This window comes from Eleutherodactylus coqui, chromosome 4 (assembly GCF_035609145.1).
Source record: "Eleutherodactylus coqui strain aEleCoq1 chromosome 4, aEleCoq1.hap1, whole genome shotgun sequence".
NCBI lineage: Eukaryota > Metazoa > Chordata > Amphibia > Anura > Eleutherodactylidae > Eleutherodactylus > Eleutherodactylus coqui.
Window position 1 is genome coordinate 214,120,270 of NC_089840.1, and position 22,365 is coordinate 214,142,634.

General features: G+C 41.3%; 1 protein-coding gene across 1 annotated transcript in view; it reads left to right on the forward strand.

Annotated features, from left to right (window-relative positions):
- The window catches only part of HTR7 (5-hydroxytryptamine receptor 7), a 150,184-nt gene extending 140,234 nt beyond the window's left edge, over positions 1-9,950 (forward strand). The window contains exon 2 of the mRNA XM_066598790.1: positions 9,197-9,950. Within this exon, the coding sequence (XP_066454887.1) occupies positions 9,197-9,950 (754 nt within the window). The remainder of the gene's footprint in view (positions 1-9,196) is intronic.
- Positions 9,951-22,365: the final 12,415 nt, after the last annotated feature.

The following is a 22,365-nucleotide window of genomic DNA, read 5'->3' on the forward strand; positions in this document are numbered from 1 at the left end:
CTGAAAGGGAGGAGACACAAATTAGATATTAGAAAAAACTTTCTGACAGTGAGGGTGATCAATGAGTGGAACAGGTTACCACGGGAGGTGGGGAGTTCTCCTGTAAGTTTTCAAACAAAGGCTGGACAGACATCTCTCAGAGATGACTTAGTGATCCTGCATTGAGCAGGGGGTTGGACCTGATGACCCTGGAGGTCCCTTCCAACTCTACCATTCTATGATATTGTCTCTTAGGAGATACTTTACTTGTGTCCTGTCAAATTTCTTGGAATTTTACAGTTTTAAAGGGCATGTATCGCCTATATTTCTATTTACTAATTATATATTATTTTTTCTAATATATTTTTCTTCCTTTTTTTACTATCAGTCTGAGTAAAAAAAAGTCTGTGTGCATAAATCTATTCAAATGGATGCTATTGCAGTCTGATTTCTGGAGTGATATTTTGGTCAAAAAATCAGACAGAAGTAAAGCCTGTGTGCATGCACCCAAAGTATGATTTAAATCCCCACATGCACCAAGCAGCCTTGGGACTCCATGACACTGACTTCACTTGTTGCCCTTCCTTGGACTACTTTTGGCAAGTATCAACGACTGCAGACCAGGAATACCCCACAAGACCTACCGTGTTGCAAATGCTCTGACCCAGTCATCTAGCCATCACAACATGGCTCTTGTCAAAGTTGCTCAGATCCTTACACTTGCCTATTTTTCCTGCATCCAAGATATCAACTTTAAAAACTGACTGTTTACTTGCTGCTTAATATATCGCACCCCTAAATAGGCAGCATTTCCAGAAAGTTTTAATGTTATGGCTGATTGTTATATATATCCCACAATAATTCCTTTGTAAATATTTTGAAGTTCACATAATAAGGATTCTTTAGCTGTGCACTGTCATGGAAATGACTTTGGCATAGAAACAATGCATAGCACAAAAGAATGCTCATAACAACTGCTTTTAGCAACGGGAAACTCATTTGTGAATTAATTGTACATTGTGGCTTTGGCTGCACAATTTTAAAATTACTTGATACAGAAGAGTATCACACTCACCATGAAACATGTTCACAGTTGATCAGGTTGCCAAATTACAATTGCTGCAGGTAACTCAAAGATTTCCATTTTATATGGACATATCATATGCTTATATATTTCATTTTTAAACCAAACATACACTCTTTGTTTAAAAAAAAAAATCCAGTCCCTGGAGAAGTTGTCCTTTTGCCGCAAAACTCTGCATGAAGTTTCATGTCAGGCAGATATATAAATGATTAGAGATGTGGTGGGATTAGATAAACGGTCTTGCCACCTGCGGCCCTAAAAATGATACCCTTGGCCTGTAAATGGCTCTCAGAGGCTACCTGTGTGTAGTGGATGTCTTTTTCCACTTGTGTAGAGCTTGTTGACCACCAGATATGACTCTACAATGCAATTAATGATCAAAAAAATCAAGGGATTTTCCCCAGTAAATAGAGTTTGAAAGGGGGTGAATTATTTTAAAACAAGAAGCTGGATGGTCGTATCAATGAATTACCTGCCAAATAGGCTATTCTTACCAGACTCTTAGGAGGTGTTGGGACCAGTGGATGATTGAGGGCATGCACTCAAGGCTCAGGGTGCCCTTGAAAGACCACCAGTAGAAAAGATCGTCTGACACGCACAAGCAGCTCCAACCGTTTTGTTGTTCACCATCGAGAGACTGGTAGCACCATCGTTACACCCCTGTTTCTGTCAGAACCAATTCCAGGTGCTTGGCTGCAGGACATTTGGTCTCGCAGTGCCCATTATATGTTCTGCCTTTGATACCCATCCACCGTCACCTCATTTTGCAGTGGTATCGTGAATGACTAAACTGGACTGCTGCAAGGTGTAACCGGGTTGCCTTCAGCGACTAACAGGTTCATTTTGGGCACTGACTGTGGCTGTGTTTGTGTCTTGAGACCTAGGGGTGAGCTCCTCAATTTTGGCTTTTCTGTGAAGCGACACACTGCCCACACTGCTAGTGGGATGGAGCCGTCGACAGTCAGTCATTCCCAATAGTAATATGAGGGACAATGACAGCTCAAATATAAATTCAGGACATCCTCCAGCCACATGTGTTTTCTCTTGCGGCGGGGCTTCTAAGAGGCATTCTCCAGCAGGACAATTTTTGGTCGCACACAGCAAGGGAATGCCTCCACAACATTGCCACATTTCCATGGCTGGCCCGGTTGCGAGATTTATCACCAATAAAACATGTGCAGGACCAGCAGGGATGCCAACTTTGACAGCCTATAAGTTTGCATGATCTAAAGGCTCAGTTACAACAAATGTGGACTGATATGCTGCAGGATACCATACAGAACCAGTTTGCCTCCATATAGCCTCCCTTCAAGTGTTAGGCTTTCTGCAACAAATTATCCTTTTGCTCTGATACTTAAATCACTTATATCAAAGTTACAATCACACATATAAAGTTTCATTTGATTCATGGTCATGTTTGACACCCTCAAAAATGAAATGAACCTCAGCCCTGGATTCTGACATAAGTAGAGAATATGAAAGGTCCGAAGGAGTTCAAGATGGGTGTCCACTTCCCAATCATTGTTTTTTTTTTCTTTTTTTCATAAGAATTCTGAAATTGATTGCAAGAATGTTGCCATCCAATACGTGGTGCTGCAGAGGTAATGTTTCCATATCCTTCTATTTGCATCTTGCAAAGTGGAGATAACAGACATCATAAAATGTCACATTCCACAGCTCAGTGGACTGATTAAGTATTTATCTCTTTGCTCAGATTGTCTGGTGTTATTTTAAACTTCAAATTTCTGTGTGTGAACATTTATTTAGATCAAGAGGGGTGTCCGCCCTCCGCTCTGCATTTGTATGCTATGTTTGTGTCCCATCCAAACCTATTTCACAGCCTGATGAAGGGTCGATAAGAACCCGAAAGCTTGCTGTAACATCATGCATTTTTGTTAGCCATTAAAAGGTATCATATCTGCTAGATTACTTGTTTTCTCTTACTGAGAACAGTGACACTTCATTCGATTCCGACAACTCCTTCTAGGTGCTTGATCCTTTTTCTTGACAATGAGTTTATTTTAAGAATGTTTCGTGACTTTTTTTATTTTCAATCTGACAATCTATAATTTTAAAAAATCCTAAAACCCTGCAGTTTTCACATTAACCACTAAAGCTAATAATAGTCTGGCACTTCCTGTTCTATATAACATGTTTTTCAGCAGTTACTGTATCCCATTATTACCACAGGCAGGATTACAATAAAAAAGATAACACCTATACATAGATAACACAGGATCCACCATTCACAGTATGTCAAAGTAGGTAATGGTCACAATTTGTGTAATCTCTTTCCCTGCACAATGACCTCTGCATAGGTCACAAAACATGCCTATAACTGATTCAAATCTACCTCATATTGGAGCTTGAAGCAGATGGGCCATAGCAGTAATGGACTATACTTTGTATAACTCTTGCCAGTTAAAGACGGAGCAGAGGCTACAGTGGTAACAGTAGCACACAAATTAGACAGATAAAGTTAAACATTTAAAGCAATCCTTCAGTTTCGGGACAGAATTCTATCCGGAGACCAGAGATAGGAGAGGGGGTATAATACTTGCACTTGTTGTTCTCTGTCGTCCCTCCAATCTGCCAGTTTCAGTTCTTATTTTTGGTCATCAAAGATGGACAATGCAGTCTTTAGGCTACCTAATTCTTATAGTGCATTGGTTATGTGAGACTAACAATGCACTATACCTGCTCTGTAATTGGTCAGTGTGCTCACATGACAAGAACTGGCCAATCAGAGAGCAGTGCACAGTGTGCATAGGTTAGATAGAAAATTGCAAGCAAGGACCAGAACTTGTGGATTGGATGGAGAGCAGAGAAGAACAACTATAGGTAAAATCCCCCCAATTCTTCCAATCCCAGGAGAGGGTTGTTTTAATTTTCATAGTCTAGTTCAGTATTGTTGCTGACTAAGGATAAGCGAGTATACTCGCTAAGGCACTACTTGTCTGAGTAATGTGCCTTAGATGAGTATCTCCTTGCTCGTCCTTAAAGATTCGGGGACCGCTGCGGCTGACAGGTGAGTCGCGGCTGACAGGTGAGTTGCGGCGGGGAGCAGGGGAGAGCAGGCGGGAGAGAGGGAGAGAGAGATCTCCCCTCCGTTCCTCCCCGCTCTCCCCCGCAGCTCCCCGCTCTGCAGCGGTCCCCGAATCTTTAAGGACGAGCGGGGAGATACTCGTCTAAGGCACATTACTCAGACAAGTAGTGCCTTAGCGAGTATACTCGCTCATCCTTATTGCTGACCATTTATCCCATTATGACCACAGTCTATCCGTTCTTAGCTACTTCTGTAGGATAATGGGCCATATCACAAAGCACATGTGATATATCAAGCCATTCAATGTAATGTGCCACACAGACCCCAGACCTGAATCCATTAGTGAACCTTTAGGATACAGTAGATTAAGAGATGTATAACTTTGTGATAGCATCATGCCATTATAAGTATGAAGGAACTACTATAGAATATCCTTGCTACAATTAAGGCTACTCTGTGAGCAAAGGGGGTTACAATTAAGGCAACTGTGTAGGAAAAGGGGTGTTCTTCTCAGTACTAGAAAAGCATACTTTATTATGTTGCTACTGAATGTAGATGTCAAAGAGCGGTTGATTCTTCATAAAACTCACAATAATTTCTTACTTAATATGTTTAATATTTTAGCAGGAAAGAACCCCAAAAATCTGTCTACAGAAATTCTACACTTAAGCACAAATCTACTCTGTATATTCAGTATTAATAATAATAATAATCTTTATTTGTATAGCGCCAACTTATTCCGCAGCGCTTTCAGGCATGGATAAATGCAAAACAATACAACAATTACAATATAAGGTACATTGGGTTAGACACAAATGGGTTGAGGGTGGTACAGGAGGTGGGGAACACAGGCAATAGGAAATTTTATGTACAGATCATTTATCAGAAGGCAAACAGGGTGGAGCACCATAGGGAGGGGCGAGGGACTAGGTCAGGAGATTTGGTATGCTTCCCTGAAGAGGTGCGTTTTTAAGTATTGCACAATACATACAGTATTGAACATTAGACTCATGAAAGTTGCGTTCCGATTCTGTCTTCTGTGCCCTGCATTGTTGGCCTTATTCCTAGATATTCAATATCTAGTAATATTCAAAGTTCCCCTGGCCCTCCACTGTCTTCGTGCCAGGTGGAAACAGAGAAGAAAACATGCATGGTAATGAGCATTTTATTCAGACATGACTTTGATGAATTAGCGAATATTATATTTGTCAGCTCTGAGAAAAAGAGGTTAACATTCTAGATGAGCGAGTATACTCGCTAAAGGCAATTGCTCGAGCGAGCATTGCCTTTAGCGAGTATCTCCCCCGCTCGAGACTGCAGGTTCGGGTGCCGGCGGCGGGCACGGAGCTGCGGGGGAGAGCGGCGCGGAACGGAGGGGAGATCTCTCTCTCCCTCTCTCCCCCCCGCTCCCTCCTGCTGACAGCCTCTACTCACCGCTCCCCCGCGCCGGCACCCGAACCTGCAGTCTCGAGCGGGGGAGATACTCGCTAAAGGCAATGCCTTTAGCGAGTATACTCGCTCATCTCTAGTTAACATGTGTCTACTTTTTTTGTGTTTATCAACCTGTTAAAATGATTATACAACACATTAGCTCACCTTAGCAATCAGTAATATCTGGTTGAAAGGACTTTGTAGTCATACTGAAAATTAATATTTAATCAGTGATTCAAGCATTTAATAAATGCCCCATAAAGATAATTTACATTTCTTTTCTAAATCTGAAATACAAATCGCACACATTTAAGAATACCATATTATATCTGTTGCAAGAATATGGCTCAGATATGCCATCAATGGAAAAGTTGGCAGGAGTCTGACCATTGTTACCCTTACCGATCTCTAGAATGAAGTGGCAGTGGCCATAAAAGGCTCTGCTGTTTCTTCTAGGTGACAACATGGATAACCATTGATATTGGCATCCATTGATCAGACGTTGGTAGCATATCCCAGTTATATGCCACCAATGTCTTAAAAGAGACAGCACTTAAAAACGGGGTTCTGGTGGGTTATTTTCGACAACAGAGTCACTTCTTTTCTGTGATTCAAATTCAGCCTCTTCCAGACCTGCAATGGCTTTTGTCCAATGGAAGACAAACAAACCCCACGGGCACTTTAACTATGTTGGGGTAAAAATGACCTTCCTGGGACAGTTGCATAAATTCCTTTTTATCAAATTGATCTGTTGCACATTTTACCATCAATGCTTTTCTTAAAAACATCTTTATTTCATATAGAGGTTATATTTAGTCTGCTTTATTGTTCTTGGAATAAAACTGTTAAGGGGCCAAATTTTTATATTGTCACTGAATATATTTGCTAATCCTATCATATTTTACTATTTTAGCAACTTATATATTACATCAATGTACCTACTGTTTAATTACAAGAATTTTAGGAATCACATTGAAGTGCTCAGGTAATAAAACTCTCAAGGACTTTCAATAATCTTAAGAATTTATAATAAGGACTAAGCTATTCTTTATAAAACACATCTCGGTTGCTGCGACATCTTTGTTCAAAGGAAAAAGTGTGGGCTTCCTCTCCGTCATTTATATACATTAAATATACTAAGAAACACCCTCATCTTTTTCTGTAGTAGTTATGTTATGTTCTGTAGGAACTAATGCACAGTCCTGTATAATACTATACAATCCCAGAGGAACCCCTTAAAAAGGACCTGTCTGCCTTCTTGTTATGTCTCTTTGGCAACTGAGTACTTATTACTCTCACATTTAGGCCTCATGTCCAGTGGCAAAATCGAATTGCGGATTCCGCTGCGGAATCCGCATTCAATTTTGCCAATAGGGATCCATTAGCCATCCACGGACAAGTAAATTGTAATTTGCACCCACGGATGGCATTTTAATGGATTTGCGTTTTCTCCCGCACGTGAGAGAAAGCACAGCATGCTTCATTTTCTGCGGGTCTCCCGCGTGGACGGCTCCCACAGGCTTCCACAGAAGCCTATAGAAGCCGTCCGGTCCCGCGGTACACCCGCAGCTGAATTCCTGCTCTTCGTCACGGGAGCGCAGGAGCTCCAAAAGAAAAAAGAGTGCATGGCGCATGCGTGCGGCACACTGCCGGCGTGCCGAGCGCATCCCCCGAGCCAAGAGAAAGAAGATCCGTCCGCGATGGACAGGAACCCGCTGCGTCTGGACAGGTAAGAAAAATCTATTTTCAGGCCTCATGTCCGTGGGAAAGGAGGGTCCCGCTGCGGGATTCTGCATGGAGAATCCGCGCAGGCCCGAATTTCCTAGTGGACATGAGGCCTTAGGGTACTTTACTTATGCGACAGTCGTTCATGAGAGTGCTCCACTGCAAAGAGAACACACCACTGCTGGCTGTGTTTCCCCAGCTAAAATACTGAGGAAGATGCAGAATGGCCCCGAAATGCATCTATATGCTTCAAAATTTTCAATAAAAGCAGGAGTTTAGCTTAAAAACACGTCTTGTGCCTCTTTGAGTTAAATGGGATTGTGCCTATAACCACAATTTTTCCTACATTTATCTCATGTTCCAGTAATTATCGCTCCTGTGCTTTCATACAGGAGCAATCATCACTTACTGAATGGAGATGGAGCATACCTGAGATCTCTTCCAGCAGCTCACCTCGGTTCAGAGTAAACCGGAAGTTGGTCATAGATGGACTGCACCTTTACATGGGCTAACAGTTGCTTTGTTTTTAGGTGAGCTGAAAACCGAGCAACCCCAACCAGTGACCGATTCTCATTCACTTGGCCTGTCAGATCCCGTGTTTACACAGGCCAACAGTCATCTGTAATCACTCATTTGAACAATAATTTTGGCAAATGTTGGCCTATGTAAAAGTGCCCTTACTGTGCATAGTTGATAAGGTTAGCAAAATACATAAGTCCATCAAGTCTAACCTATATTTGTACAGTGTTAAGCCAGACGATGGCAAGACCCCAATGAGAAGAATACTAAATGCCACATAACTTTAAAAAAAATCTTCCTGATTACAAATACAGCAATCAGTATTTCATGTAAGGTTTCCAGGCTCTTCCTAAACTTGTTCAATGAATTAATTATCACAATGTGGTGTGATAGAGAGATCAATAGTCTCACTGCTCTTACAGTAAAGAATCTTTATCTATGATATTGCTAAAACCTTCATCCCTTCAGATGTAGAGGATGCCCCCTTGTCATGGTTCCAGGTCTTGGTGTACAAAGATCATTAGACCTATACTGTCCATTCATGTATGTTCACATTCTAATCAGATCACCCCTAAGCAGTCTTTTTCCAAACTAAATAACCCCAGTTTGATAACATTTGTTGGTCGTGCTTTCCAGCCATTCCCTTAATTGCCTCCGATGCCCTCCTCTGGACCTGCTCTAATTCAACTGTGTCCTTTTTATACACACGTGTCCAAAATTATTCAAAATACTCCATGTGTTCTGACTAGGGATTTGTACTAAGGCAAGACCTCTTTCAGTTGCATCTTACCAAGTGTTTTAAGGCTTAATACATAATTGTAGAATTTCTTTCTTTGGTTCAACTGCATCACTTTGCATTTATTCATGCTCAACTTCATTTGCCATTTTACGCTCAAGCTTCCAGACTCCCTAAATCCTTCTGTAATATTGTAATTATATCCTCCTGTGGGTTGATTACTTTACAGAGCTTAGTATCATGTGCAAATATTGACTCTACTCTGTACGTTCTCTACAAGGTCACAAAGAAGCATATTAAAAAGAGGAGGGCCATAAACTGACCCTTGTGTTACTCCATTGTTAACCCTTTCCAATCCACTGCCTGATGTCTAAAGACATTAGAATTTAAGCTCTGATGTTGGAAGACACCCGTCGGGGTTCTCTTACTGTATATTGCCAGCCTCTCTGCTGTCGGAGCCTCTCCAACGTGTCACCTCATGCAGTACTGGCTTTAGCCAGCATATAGCGCCGTTGTATAATGGCAGAAAAAGAGTAAGCCCCCTAGGAAAACCAGAATACAAATTGGATTGGAAAGGGTTAAAGGCGTTAGAAAAAAAGAGCACTACATGTTAGTAACAGTGCAAGAAATACATGAAAAATTTTCCATAACTCAACCCTGTTGTCCTTATTTTCAGGTATCTTGGAATCACCCGACCCCTGACCTACCCGGTGAGACAGAATGGGAAACGTATGGCTAAAATGATCCTGTGCGTCTGGCTCCTTTCTGCCTCCATCACATTACCTCCTCTCTTTGGTTGGGCTCAGAATGTAAACGATGACAAAGTTTGCTTAATTAGTCAAGATTTTGGCTACACCATTTATTCTACAGCTGTTGCCTTTTACATCCCCATGTCAGTCATGCTGTTCATGTACTACAGAATATTCAAAGCTGCTAAGCGGAGTGCAGCCAAACACAAGTTTAACGGATTCCCGCGATCAGAGGAAAGTGAAGGAATGTTTGCAGTAAATGGAGTGGTAAAAGTGCACAAAGAATCAGAAGAATGTACAAATCTGTCAAAATTACTGAAAAATGACAGGAAAAATATTTCCATTTTTAAAAGAGAACAGAAAGCTGCTACGACACTTGGGATTATCGTGGGAGCTTTCACTGTATGCTGGCTACCTTTTTTTATACTTTCAACTGCAAGACCGTTTATCTGTGGAACAGAGTGCAGCTGTATTCCTTTGTGGATGGAAAGGACATTTTTATGGCTCGGATATGCAAACTCTCTGATAAATCCTTTCATTTATGCCTTTTTTAACAGAGACCTAAGGACAACCTATCGAAATCTGTTACAATGCAGGTACAGAAATATCAACAGGAAGCTGTCAGCTGCAGGGATGCATGAGGCTTTGAAGCTTGCAGAAAGGCCGGATCATACCTTGTAAGAATACAACTGATAACGTTCTATATTATGTCTTCATGCAATGTATGCTTTACATGAATATTTATGAATGATGAGCATTTCTAGAGTATTTGAAATGCACCAAAAAGACCAAATAGGTCAAGTTTCTGTTTGTTAGAAAAAAAAAAAGTAAAAAACTGACTAAGGGTACTTCTACATGGGCCAATTGTTGACTAAGTAATTGCTCAAAAGAGTGTAAATGGGACTCACTTGTTGGAGTGGCTTGGTCTTAAGCTCACCTAAAAATCAAGCATCTGTTGGCAGTTGTTCATCTAGGATCGACTGCCTGTTTGCTCTGAATGGAGGTAGACAGATGGCCAGAAGAGATCTCCGGTATGTTCCTCTTCCAAGCAGTAAGTGATTATCACTCTGGTGTAAAAGCACATGAGTAATAATTGTTGGGGCAGCCCTTATGGGGTGTTTGTCTAATTTAAGGAACACCTTTTTTTGCATCTTTGCCTTTCTAGCAAGACCCCTATTTATTAGCCAGAGTAGAGAGTGGCTACAAAGAATATCCCTAGCTCTACAGCCCATTGACACCGATAGTTGATTTCAGTTGAAACATTGAAATGACTAATTTCCTCTCTTGTGGCACTGTAGAGAAATTGAACACTTGCTGACAGGTTGCTCTTCCAATTACAGCTGAGGATTTCAAAAGCAGTTTATTTTGAGGGAACTCTTTAAACAAAAAGGCATTTTCTAAAGTGGACTTCCCCTTTAGGGTTACCCTTTTCATTCGCTCCCATAGCTTTCTGATTAGTGGGATTTCCAATCTGTATGATTCTGCTAAAGTTTATATCTCATTGTTTATTATAGTCACTGCAAGTTCTAAGCAGTAACAGAGGATAAAAAACCTGTAATATGTCTGGAGATAGAAACCTTGTTACAGAGGGCTATATGACAGATTGGGGATATGTTTGCTGATCATCTCACCAGTCGCTATGTCCTAGCATGCTGCACTTTCAACTATTACTATTTTGACATGCTTTGCTCTCTATCCAGATCATTTGCCCCACACCCATCTGCTCATAGTACAATTAGGTTCTTTTTTTGGCCAGGCTCATCTCACAACTCCTTGTCATTTGATTTGCTTATCTGTTCCACCACCACCAATCTATGTCTCACTAGTAGATAGTAAACAGAGGGACAGGATTGGGTAGCATTGAGTGGGTGTGACTACATAGCTGACAGAGAGGAGGAGGAGCTGTGCTTGTGGGGATCAATGCTGGGAACGCCCCCAGACAGAAATCTGAATGAAGGACCTAAGGCACAACAAGAATTAGAATGTTTAAATGCATGAAAATGAAGACTCAATGCAAAAAACATTTTTTCTGAGGGACTTAGTAAGGTATGTGTGTATTGACTTTTCATGTACACGGGATTCCATAGCCTTTAAAGCCCTTCTTGCACAGCTTAATGATGTTAGACAGATGTTTGTCTGAACCTTTGTTCATCAGATCATTGACGGATGTAAAGTGGGTAGTAATTAGCTTGAGTTATACTGTGTCAAAATTGATTAAAAATTGCTACACTAGGATCATTGCTATGGGAGGTGTTAAATTCTACTCTTTTTGCTATCTGCAACATAGCATTAGGCTAACATCTTGGTCCAACCTGTCCCTAGCTCTATAATCATAACAGATATAGAAGGACCTTGTATAGCTCTGTGTAAAATATATAACCTGTTCATTTCTGTTATAGCTATGCTTTTCTGTTTTACAATGACTGTATGTCCTCCAGGGTCAATGAAAACAAGCCTTAAATTGTGACATAGTAAATCAGCATAGTAAACTCACAAAAATTGGGAAATGGTAAGCTTAAACCTAAATATTAGGGTATTGCAAAAACAAGTTCAGCTCTTACTGCGAAATTCGCAGCGTTTTTTTCTGCAGGGGTCTATGGGACTTGTAATGTTAAAATTGCGATAGCGCAAAATCGCGATTTCACGGTAAACTGCGATTTTGCGATTTTTAACATTATAAGACCAATAGACCCCTGCAGAAAAAAAAACGCTACGGATTTCGCTGTGAAAAAAAAACTGTAGTGGGTAGTCACCCTAATGCAGAAAAAAAGCTTATTTATCCAAGAGTTCAAAGGTACATGAAAAATCAAAAGAAACAGATGCAACGTATTTCAGTGCCAGGCTTATACCTTCTGTTTTAAGCCCAAAAAAGGTGCAAGCCTGGCACTGAAATGCATTGCATCTGCTTCTGTACCTACCATATGGAATACATCTGGGTTTTCCTGACTGGCACCATCCCATGTGTACGGGGATTGAGTGATTTTCACCCCCCCCCTTCTCCCCGTGGAGTAAGTTTGGATTTTAATCATCTCATTCACTTCAGTTTCATGCTTATTTCTCCTACACCTTCGAGTCATTGGATATATATTTTTCATTTTTCAACACTACTTATATGACCAAGGCCATTTAGGATCTTTAGGAAGTACACAGAGTGCTCTCCTATTGTGGATGCCCATCATCTAAACAGGGTGTCCAATCTGATAGCTGATTCATTCAAGGCTATCCAGGACCATAGTTGCAATGGTTTGTTCCCATTGGGCATTCCAGGCACATCAGGGGAGTCCTTTTTTGTCTGTTGTCTTGGGATATTGCATTTTCTTATCAGGATTTCAGAAGTTTATTTTGACTCTTCTTTGATTGCAACGTTAGTTTTAGCTCCAACATTCTGTGCTAGATTTCACAAATGGGCAAAGAAACTCTTTTGGGAACATCACTATCACAGAGAAAGAGTCCAAAAAATAACTTTGATTTGTTCTATTAAAATATTAACTAGGCCAACAACAAACACACAACAGGCAACAAACAAAGCCGGGACTCCACTTGTCCAATAATGGACCTTGGGGAGGATAACTGGAATCTACACACCGTCAACACACTTCTTGTATTTACAGTATGGCCAGGAGGGCAGTCTCCTGCGCCTTCACTTAGTGCATAAGATCACAAGAGGTGAAGTCAAAATCGGTGTGTACCGAAGAATCACACCAGACACGTTTATAATGGTCAGTACTAAGTGATAAACAAGGTGTAGGAATAACTCACTTAGAAGGTGTCTGCTAAAAACGTTGATTGATGCCTGTATGTTTGGCTATACATGTGTGCCTACATTAGGTGTACAGCACCTCCATTAGATCGATAATGGCTGGGTGTGGAGCAACCCCATAAACTTAGACTGGAGTACGGTTATCATTCCGACCATTGTTACTCAGCAGAAATAAGTCTATTAGAGAACCACATCAGGGTGACCGTATACCAATACTGTGAAAGGTTTGCCTATAGAGCAGTACAGTATACTCGGAAGACAACCCTCAATAGTGACCCTGGTGACAATCGCTCAGAAAACCAGAGTCAATAAGAGGGTATCCCCAAGGTGGCTGGATGCCAACTGGCAAAGATTAGAAAGGCACAGCAGAGGCCTGCGCTTGTAATTATAAGTTGGGGTCCCAATCATTTCAATGAGAGCCAGTCCTGTAATTACATGCTCTGGACACTACACAAGGGTTGGAGCATCTGCTTCCGCTCTGACCACTGTGTATTTGAGGTGCTGTCAACGGGTGCCCAATTACCTGATCGTCTGGAGATCTCAAGCATGGCACTGCCGGGACCGCGCTTGTGTAAGCAGCCCTGGCAGCACAAAAAGTACATTTAAAAGTGCTGATACATGTGTTTAGCACGTGATTGTGCACGCTGCATAGCGCATATATGTCACGAGATAGCAAGCGTATATATATACATACACAAGTACTTATAGAAAATAAAAAATCTACAAATATGGTATTCTGACAGATAGAAATGAGCTTTACATAGGTAAAATGTCTCAGCTTTAAGGCAGATTCACAAAATTAGCGCCATACGCAGATAATAGAAGCCATGAATTTCAATGGTTTCTCTCACATTGCTTTTCTTTTACGTGCGCTCGAAAGAAAAAAACAGTATGCTCTACTTTTGTGCACAACTGTGCACCAAAGGGTTCCATAAATATCTATGGGTGGGGGGGGGAGTTGCAAATGAACGTGCTATATTCAAGGGGATGCGCAATACCCTGTGCAATTCCTCTGGAAAAAGAACATATCTGGAACTCCTTAGTCTGTATAGCCATTTCATTTGGGGTGTGGTTGTGTCCTATGCACAAAAAGTCAGGTAAAATACGCTGATACACGCACAAAAAAGAGTTGTTCAAGGCGCAAATGCGTTGCGCTAAGGTGTGCGCAATTATGCATATGCCCATGTGAAGCCATCCTTGAGTTGTGAGCACTGTGTTCATAAGAAAAGATGAGAAGTGACAAAAATATGACTTGCTGATTCTGCTTGGATTAAACACAAGCGCAGTATGGGGAAAACAACTTCAGCTAATGACTCCTGCTAGAGCTGCATGCGTTTGACTGGATAATTAAGATTCTGTGTTCAGTTTACATTCCCATAAAATCTAGACACAATGCTTCTGGAAATTCAGGGCAAAAACACATGGGCGCATGCGTTAATATGCTCGCCGCTATGTGGCGTATGAACCAGGTATTTTAATTCTTCCAGATTATTCATACTCTATACTATTGCGCAAGAGTTTGAAAAAAAAAGTGTGTAGATAGGTCCTGTCTAGAGATGAGCGAACCTACTCGTTTTGAGTAATTACTCGATGGAGCACCGCGATTTCCGAGTACTTCCGTACTCGGGTGAAAAGATTCGGGGGGCGCCGGGGGATGGGCGGAGGCGTGGCGGAGCAGGGGGTAGCAGCGGGGAACAGGGGGGAGCCCTCTCTCTCTCCCTCTCCCTCCCCCCCCCCCCCCCACTCCCCGGGCAACCCCCCACTCACCCACGGCGCCCCCCCGAATCTTTTCGCCCGCGGCGCTCGGGCGAAAAAGGGGTGTGGCCGAGTACGCTTGCTCATCTCTAGTCCTGTTTAGTATTAACTACGTGCGAGAAAGATAAGGCATGTCCTAAATTTTTTTCTGTGTACTATTAGCACACGAGAATCCTGATGGTGGAAACAAAACCTTTGAAATCAATGGTTTCGCTTTGTCCCGTTACGCAGCCACGAGTTTCACAGCTGCAAAGCGGAAGTAAAATGGGAAAACCTAAACTTATCATCATTACCATTTTCTGCATCCGTTTGGTGTTCTTTTTGAATACTTGTACCACATTTGCTTTGCACAATCAAATTGTATCGACTCTTATAGGACATGATCTGACAGTCATTAGAAGGAATTCTCTTAGATCTTGCAATGTTTGATCTCTTTGGTTTTTCGCTTTCCTATACAAAGCTGTGTTCAATATTTGTTCAACATTCTCCTGGTTCCATTTTGGATCCCAAGATTTCAGGTCCAGACATGTCATCTAACAGCATAGTTCTAACTATGTAACTGCTATATATATATATATATATATATATATATATATATATATATATATTTTTTTTTTTATTATTATTAAAAGCATTTTATTGAGCTTAAACATATAAACAAGGTATAGTTAATGACATTATAATCTCCCCTCGCATAGGGCAGATATAGTAATATATGGGAAAACCAAAGATAAACAAGTTCCCTAATTTAAAAAACAAAACTGTAGTTTATTATATACTTTGGCAGTATGTGATGGGGATTAAATAACAAAAAATATTAAATGTTTAACATAGAAACTTTATTTATTCAATTAGTCATTTTCTGATAACACATTCCCTTTAACAAAAGCAAGAAGGGTAAATGAAAAAACAATCAGGGAAAATAAAATAGAGAAGAAAGCAGAAATAAATAGAAGGAAGGGAAGAAAAGAGAGAGAAGAATGAAGGAAGAAGGTAGAGCGAGAGTAGTCTGTTGAGATTCAGTGCCAGATGGGAGGACATAAGCTATGCATGGGAAACAGATTTTCTAAGATTCATCTTGGGAAGCCAATAAATTGGAAGATTATTTTTCTTTAATTATGTATAAATAGTTCTCACTTTTGCAAATGTAAGAAAGGATTGATTTCCCACCATAACTGTTACCTGCATCCTGGCTAAGAAGATACTGGAGACAAGTTTATTCAAGGCAAGCAGCAAATTTACTAAAGTTTCTCCTAAGATTTTTAGTATCCCAGAGACTGAACAACATCTAAAGGCGATAGCTACATTGGCTATACAGGGCCACCTAATATTATCTCATCAGAACTTTATAACAAGTTTCAAAAATGAGGGTGTTACAGGAGCTTCTGGAAGTGTTATTCCAAATAGTCTGCCAATCAGAATCAGTTAATTGGGAACCTATTCAGGATGCTTATAAATTGAGTGTGGTATGATTGAGGAAGAAGGCAAGATTAGATTTCAGAGATTATCCCGAGTCTTTGGGGTGTGACAGGCAACAGTATTCAAAGGGGGATAGCAATAGAGGACACAATCTGAGCCCTCACAATGCACAATTTTCTGGTGCTATGTGCACAAAAAAAGTCAGTCTGATAGAACCATTGGTTCTCTATGATGTGTTCACATGTCCGACTTTTACAGGCTCAAAATCTTTGCAGCTGAAAAAGATAGGACATGCGTGCACTGTACAGGTCTGTGCTGCGCATATTGAATCCCCGCGGGCAGTCCCCTCATCACTGAACACTGTGACAGCACTGTCACAGTGTTCAGTGACAAGGGGACTCCCCATGGGGATGAAAGAATCCCCTGCCACAGCTGTGACAGCTGTGGCAGAGGATTGCGATCTTCTCCCATTGCTTTCAATGGGGCTGGCGCTACAGCGAGCCTCATTGAAAGCAATGGGCTGCAGGCAACCTCTGCAGTAATTTTCAGGGAAGGGCTGGAAATATAAGCTCTTCCTTAAAAAATCTTTCCTAGCTTGTGTAAAAAATAAAAAATTTATACATCACCTGTCCACCCCTGTTGGGGCTCCGGCGCGACTTGTCTCTGCAATCCTGGCAGTGTTCTGAAGCTCTTTCTGAAAGAGCTCCTGAAAGAGCTGTGTCTGATTGGCTGAGCACTCAGTCATTCATTGATTTCACTGCAGTAAAGAGGATGCAGGACATATGGAAATATGACTTCAAGATGAGGTTGGAAGCAATAACTGCAAACCACATGTCACCCATAATACATTGCTAAGGAACAGCATAAATTCTGATTTTGTATAGTAGATACATAAATGAATACATGGATGAATGAGTGAATTAGTCAATAAAATAAAGGCACAAAACATGAATGAATCCATAACGTTTACTGCTGATGAAACAGATGCATCACTTAGAAACTGTCAAAAAAGACAACTTTTCATGCTGAAAGGCCAATTTATCAAGTAACATGTGACAATGCCACGGGTAAATGGTTAACTTCTGCTGAATAATGCATTTGACCTGACGTACATAAGCATGCGAGATTGACAGCTACCCGATTTTTTCACTTTTCTAAATGTCAGAGCATTTTGTAAGAGTTCACCCATGATCAGAGCACTTACATCTATTACTCCTTATTCGGGAAAGGCAGTATGAGCTCTTTCTGAATGGCTAAATAAGGAAGCTACAGCACATATCCTGTTCTCCATACTAAACAGGCAATATATAGTAAAGCACTGCATAAATGCATCCACTGCTCTGCTGCATGATATCATAGAATATTACAATAAAATAATCTTGTATAATCATTGAATACACATTTAAAATATAATAAGTAGAGATGAGCGAGCACACTCGGTTAAGACAGTTACTCGAGCGAGCATCGCTCTTCTCGAGTAACTGCTTACTGGTCAGAGCAGATTCAGGGGGGAAGGGCGGCGGGAGAGAGAGAGAGATCTCTCTTACTCTCCCCCCGCTCCCCCCGATTCCCCCTGCCGCCCCCCCCCCCCCCGAATCTGTTCGGACCAGTAAGCAGTTACTTGAGAAGAGCGATGCTCACTCGAGTAACTGCCTTAACCGAGCGTTCTCACTCATCTCTAATAATAATTGATTAGTATTAGAGATGAGCGAGTATACTCGCTAATGCTAACTACTCGAGCGAGTAGTGCCTTACCCGAGTATCCTCCGGCTCGTCTCTAAAGATTCGGCTGCCAGCGGGTGACAGGTGAGTTGCGGCGGTGAGCAGGGGGGTGAGAGGGAGAGAGAGATCTCTCTCTGATCCTCCCCGCTCTCCCCTGCCGCTCTCCGCCCCCTGCCGGCCCCCGAATCTTTAGAGACGAGCGGGAGGATACTCGGCTAAGGCATTACTCGCTCGAGTAGTTAGCCTTAGCGAGTATACTTGCTCATCTCTAATTAGTATACAACGCCGTTTATATAGTTGGAGCATTTTCAATGTTATAAACCATGGCCATTAATGAGGAATTGGCCTGGGAAGGCTTTTGACAAGATTTTGGAGTGTGCCTATGGCAATTTGTGCCAAAGTGTGATTGTGAGGTCAGGCACTGATGTTGGATGAGAAGCTCTGATTCGCAATTAGTGTTTCCATTTCATCCCAAAGGTCTTTGATGGGGTTGAGGTCAGGGCTCTCTGTGCCCCACACTGCAGCACTCTGATGCATAACTCTTATGGTTTGCATGGTCTATTGCTTTGTGGCTGAGGTGTTTTTACTACTAAATGCTTAAACTTCACAATATGAGTACTTACAGCTGACGAATGTCCTAGTCTGTCCATAGGTCTACATACCTGAACTCACAGCATCCGAGATTCCAAGGATGCTGTGAGTTCAGACCCATAGTCCTGCAGTCAGGACTTTCAAACTATGACCTGCTTACTGTGAATGGAGGAGGGAAGCCCAGAACTATCCCCAGCCCGCTCTGCCTCCATTCACCAGCGATGATCATTCCTATGTAAAAGCAAAGGGACAATTATCACTGGGATGATCTGTTGGGCGTCAGTGCTTAAATCTGCTGCAATTCTGTTAACAATCTACTGTATATGAATACGATTTTTATTCCTATTGACATGGTCGGAAAAAATAAGCACTGAATAAGACCACACTGTGGATTTCACAATTGGCAGCAAGTTGATTATTCCTGTGGATTTCCTCCTAAAAAAACTCCCACAAGAGCTTAATTGAACTTCAGCTAAGGATATCTGCTTGAATTCGCCGAAAGTTCACAAATCCTGCTGTAAATCCTTACCACAGCTAAGCGCTGCCTGTGATTGGTTGCAGCGCTCAGCCAATCATAGGCAGCACTCAGCCTATCATTAAATTCAATGAAATCAATGAATGGCTGAGCGCTCAATAAGACACAGCCCTTTCAGGAGGCAGGGATTTTTAAATCCCTGCTTGCTGAAAGAGCTTCAGAACACTGCCAGGATTGCAGAGACAAGTCGTGCCAGAGCCCCGACAGCGACGGAGAGGTGATGTATATATATTTTTTATTTTTTACACCAACTATGGATAATTTTCAGGGAAGGGCTTATGCAATCTTTTACCATAGGAACATGACCTTATTGGTTCCTTTGCATACGGTACATACAATAGTTCTGATGACCACCAAGTCAGAAGATCGATCTAGGATAATCAGGATGTTCTAACCATAACCCACATTCACACATGGCATTTTTTGAAACGTTTTTCCATCCAGAAAGACGAGAGCGAATACAAAAGGGATGATAGATAGAAAGTTGGCACTTACACTTCTACACTTTTTATATACTTCACTGTTTTTGGCTATGAACTGCATCACAACTGAACCTTGCTTTACAAGAGCTTCTGTAAATGAAGAATTCCTGCTTCAGAGTAAAGTGTTCTATAAGCACATCTATGAAATTAGGTCATTATGACCTTTTCTTTAACAGCAAGTTAAGATGTTATAGTAGGAGACAAACACTGAGCTATAACTTGGCTTCAATGCTAAATCAGTAACATTCCTCACTTACTATACCATGTACAATTTCTAATACTGGTGTTTTGCTATGTACAGAATACAGGGCCAGATACAGACTCGGTATTCCATATAGCCAAGCTGCTAATCAAAGCTAAGACTACAGAAATTAATTGGGGAGGTGGGGGGTGTTTACTCAAAGACCCTAAAAAGAAAAAATAAGCTTTTCTATGTATGTACCTTTACAGTTCCTCAACACAACCCTAATGTTGTCCATGTTCCCCTTCGGATCCCAGTTGATACAATTCCATTCACTTTAATGGAACAAGCATGTAGTAGTTAGAATTGCTGCTATAAATATTACAACATTATGAGTAGAAGCAAGATTGTGCTCAGATGTAAATATTGAAGAGATTTCAGCAACCACACCACGGACCCTTCAATCAGTTGGAATAATGCAGTAAGAAAAAACAGACAGCGTTTCAGAATGCAGTTTTCTGGTGTAAACAGTCCATTGACTGACTGGCTGCTACACCACTTGTCGCAGTTCATCGATTAAAAACTGGTCACCTTCCATTTCCCCTCTGATCCCTGTCAGTGTCTGCACTAACTGGGACAGCATCTGGGATATGTCCAAGGTCCGGGAGTATCTTGGCCACAGAGCCAGAAAGAAAAAAAAGTTAAAAACAATTCTCTGCTCTGGGTGTGAGTTTAAAGAGACAGGGTGAAAGTGACAAAGAGAGAACTTACTTCATTGAGGGGTTCATTGCCACAACAAAACTCCTCGCAAATCTAAGATGGCCTTTCATAATCAAATAAACAATGGTCCTGGTGTCTTTCTTATCTAATCTTTTTTCCATGCTTGGTAGTACAATAGGACAGGATACGAATGTTACAGTCAGTGCAACGCGTTTCAGAGGCCTGTACAACATAACTGCCTCCTTCTTTAATAATAATGGACAGAACAGTACAATCACGAACAGTACAGTCACGAACAGTACAGTCATGCCAACACATTTTGGATGTCTTTACAACATGTCTGCTTCCTTTTTCAAGAACAATATATAGGCATATTGTACATACAAAGGAAGCAGGTATGTTGTAAAGATTTCTGAAACACGTTGTGTTGACTTTATTATTGTATCCTGTCCTATTGTACTACCAAGAATGGAATAAAGATTGGATAAGAAAGACACTAGGACCATTGTGTATTTGATTATGAAAGGCCACCTTGGATGTGTGAAGAGGTACGCTGTGGCAATGAACCCCTCAATGAAGTAAGTTCTATCACTTTAACCCTGTCTCTTTCAACAAATACCCAGAGCATGACATTGTTTTCAACTTTGTTTTCTTCCTGGCTTCAATCAGTTAGACTCTGACGTGAAAGAACCCAACAATCAGATATTGATGGACTGTCTGGAGGATAGACCAACAATTTTTAACAGCTGGATAACCGGTTTAGTTACTTTTTCATGGAAATCACCTTGAAGACTATAAGGTTTGTTGAAACGAAAACAGTTTAGTACCGTATACGCCAATAGAGCAAAGGGTGATTGTTGGTTTCTCTTCAAGGTTTGTTGAGTAATATTTTTTTCTTTACATTTTATAACATATACATTTAATCATATTATAAAATATGCATTTAATCACCAATAACAGTGTCAATTAGAGATGAGCGAACATACTCGTTTCGAGTACTTACGCACCCGAGTACCGCCATTTTCGAGTACTTCAGTACTCGGGTGAAAAGATTCGGGGGGCGCCGGGGGGCGGGGAGAGGCGTGGCGGTGCGGGGGGTAGCAGCGGGGAACAGGGGGGAGCCCTCTCTCTCTCCCTCTCCCCCCCCACTCCCCACTGCTACCCCCCGTGCCGCCACGCCGCCCCCCGAATTTTTTCGCCCGAGTACGGAAGTACTCGGAAATCGCGGTATTCGGGCGAAAAAGGGGCGTGGCCGAGCACGTTCGCTCATCTCTAGTGTCAATACCTTCATTATTTGGACCTGAGTACTTTCCTCACCACTGTAGACCCAGCTTTTTAACATATAATCTTATATTTACAACATTTTCTGAATATTGCTTACACCCACATGTGACTTATTGCTTTTGGTACACAATAGACACATTTCAGCACTGACTAAATGTGCTTAACTATGAATCAAGTACAGTTGACTATACAAAAAAAATTTACTTCTCATGTCGTAATAATCAACAAAGACCCACATGATCTTGACGGTTAATCATCTTTGAAGCGTTATGAATAGATTAGAATAATTGACAAACGCGTTTGGCTGCAAATTGAGAAGTATGTGTCCCTGAATTTACAATGGCATGCAATCCTTTATCAAACCTACTTTATTAATGGCTATATTTTCTAAAACCCTCATTTTTCTTGGCTCGCTTATCAATGGCATTCATTCATCATCGTGAAACTTTGTTGGATGTACCAATAACCTGAACTAAATGCGGGGAAAATATGAGCAATGCTCTAGGGAAAATGTTATACCCATTAATAACGAGTATTATGTGGTATGAATGCCCAATGTTCATAATTTGATTGGCATCATACTTATTCATATGAAGCAAAGATGCCAATGCAAAACATCAAATGTTAGCTAGAAAATGCACAAGTGC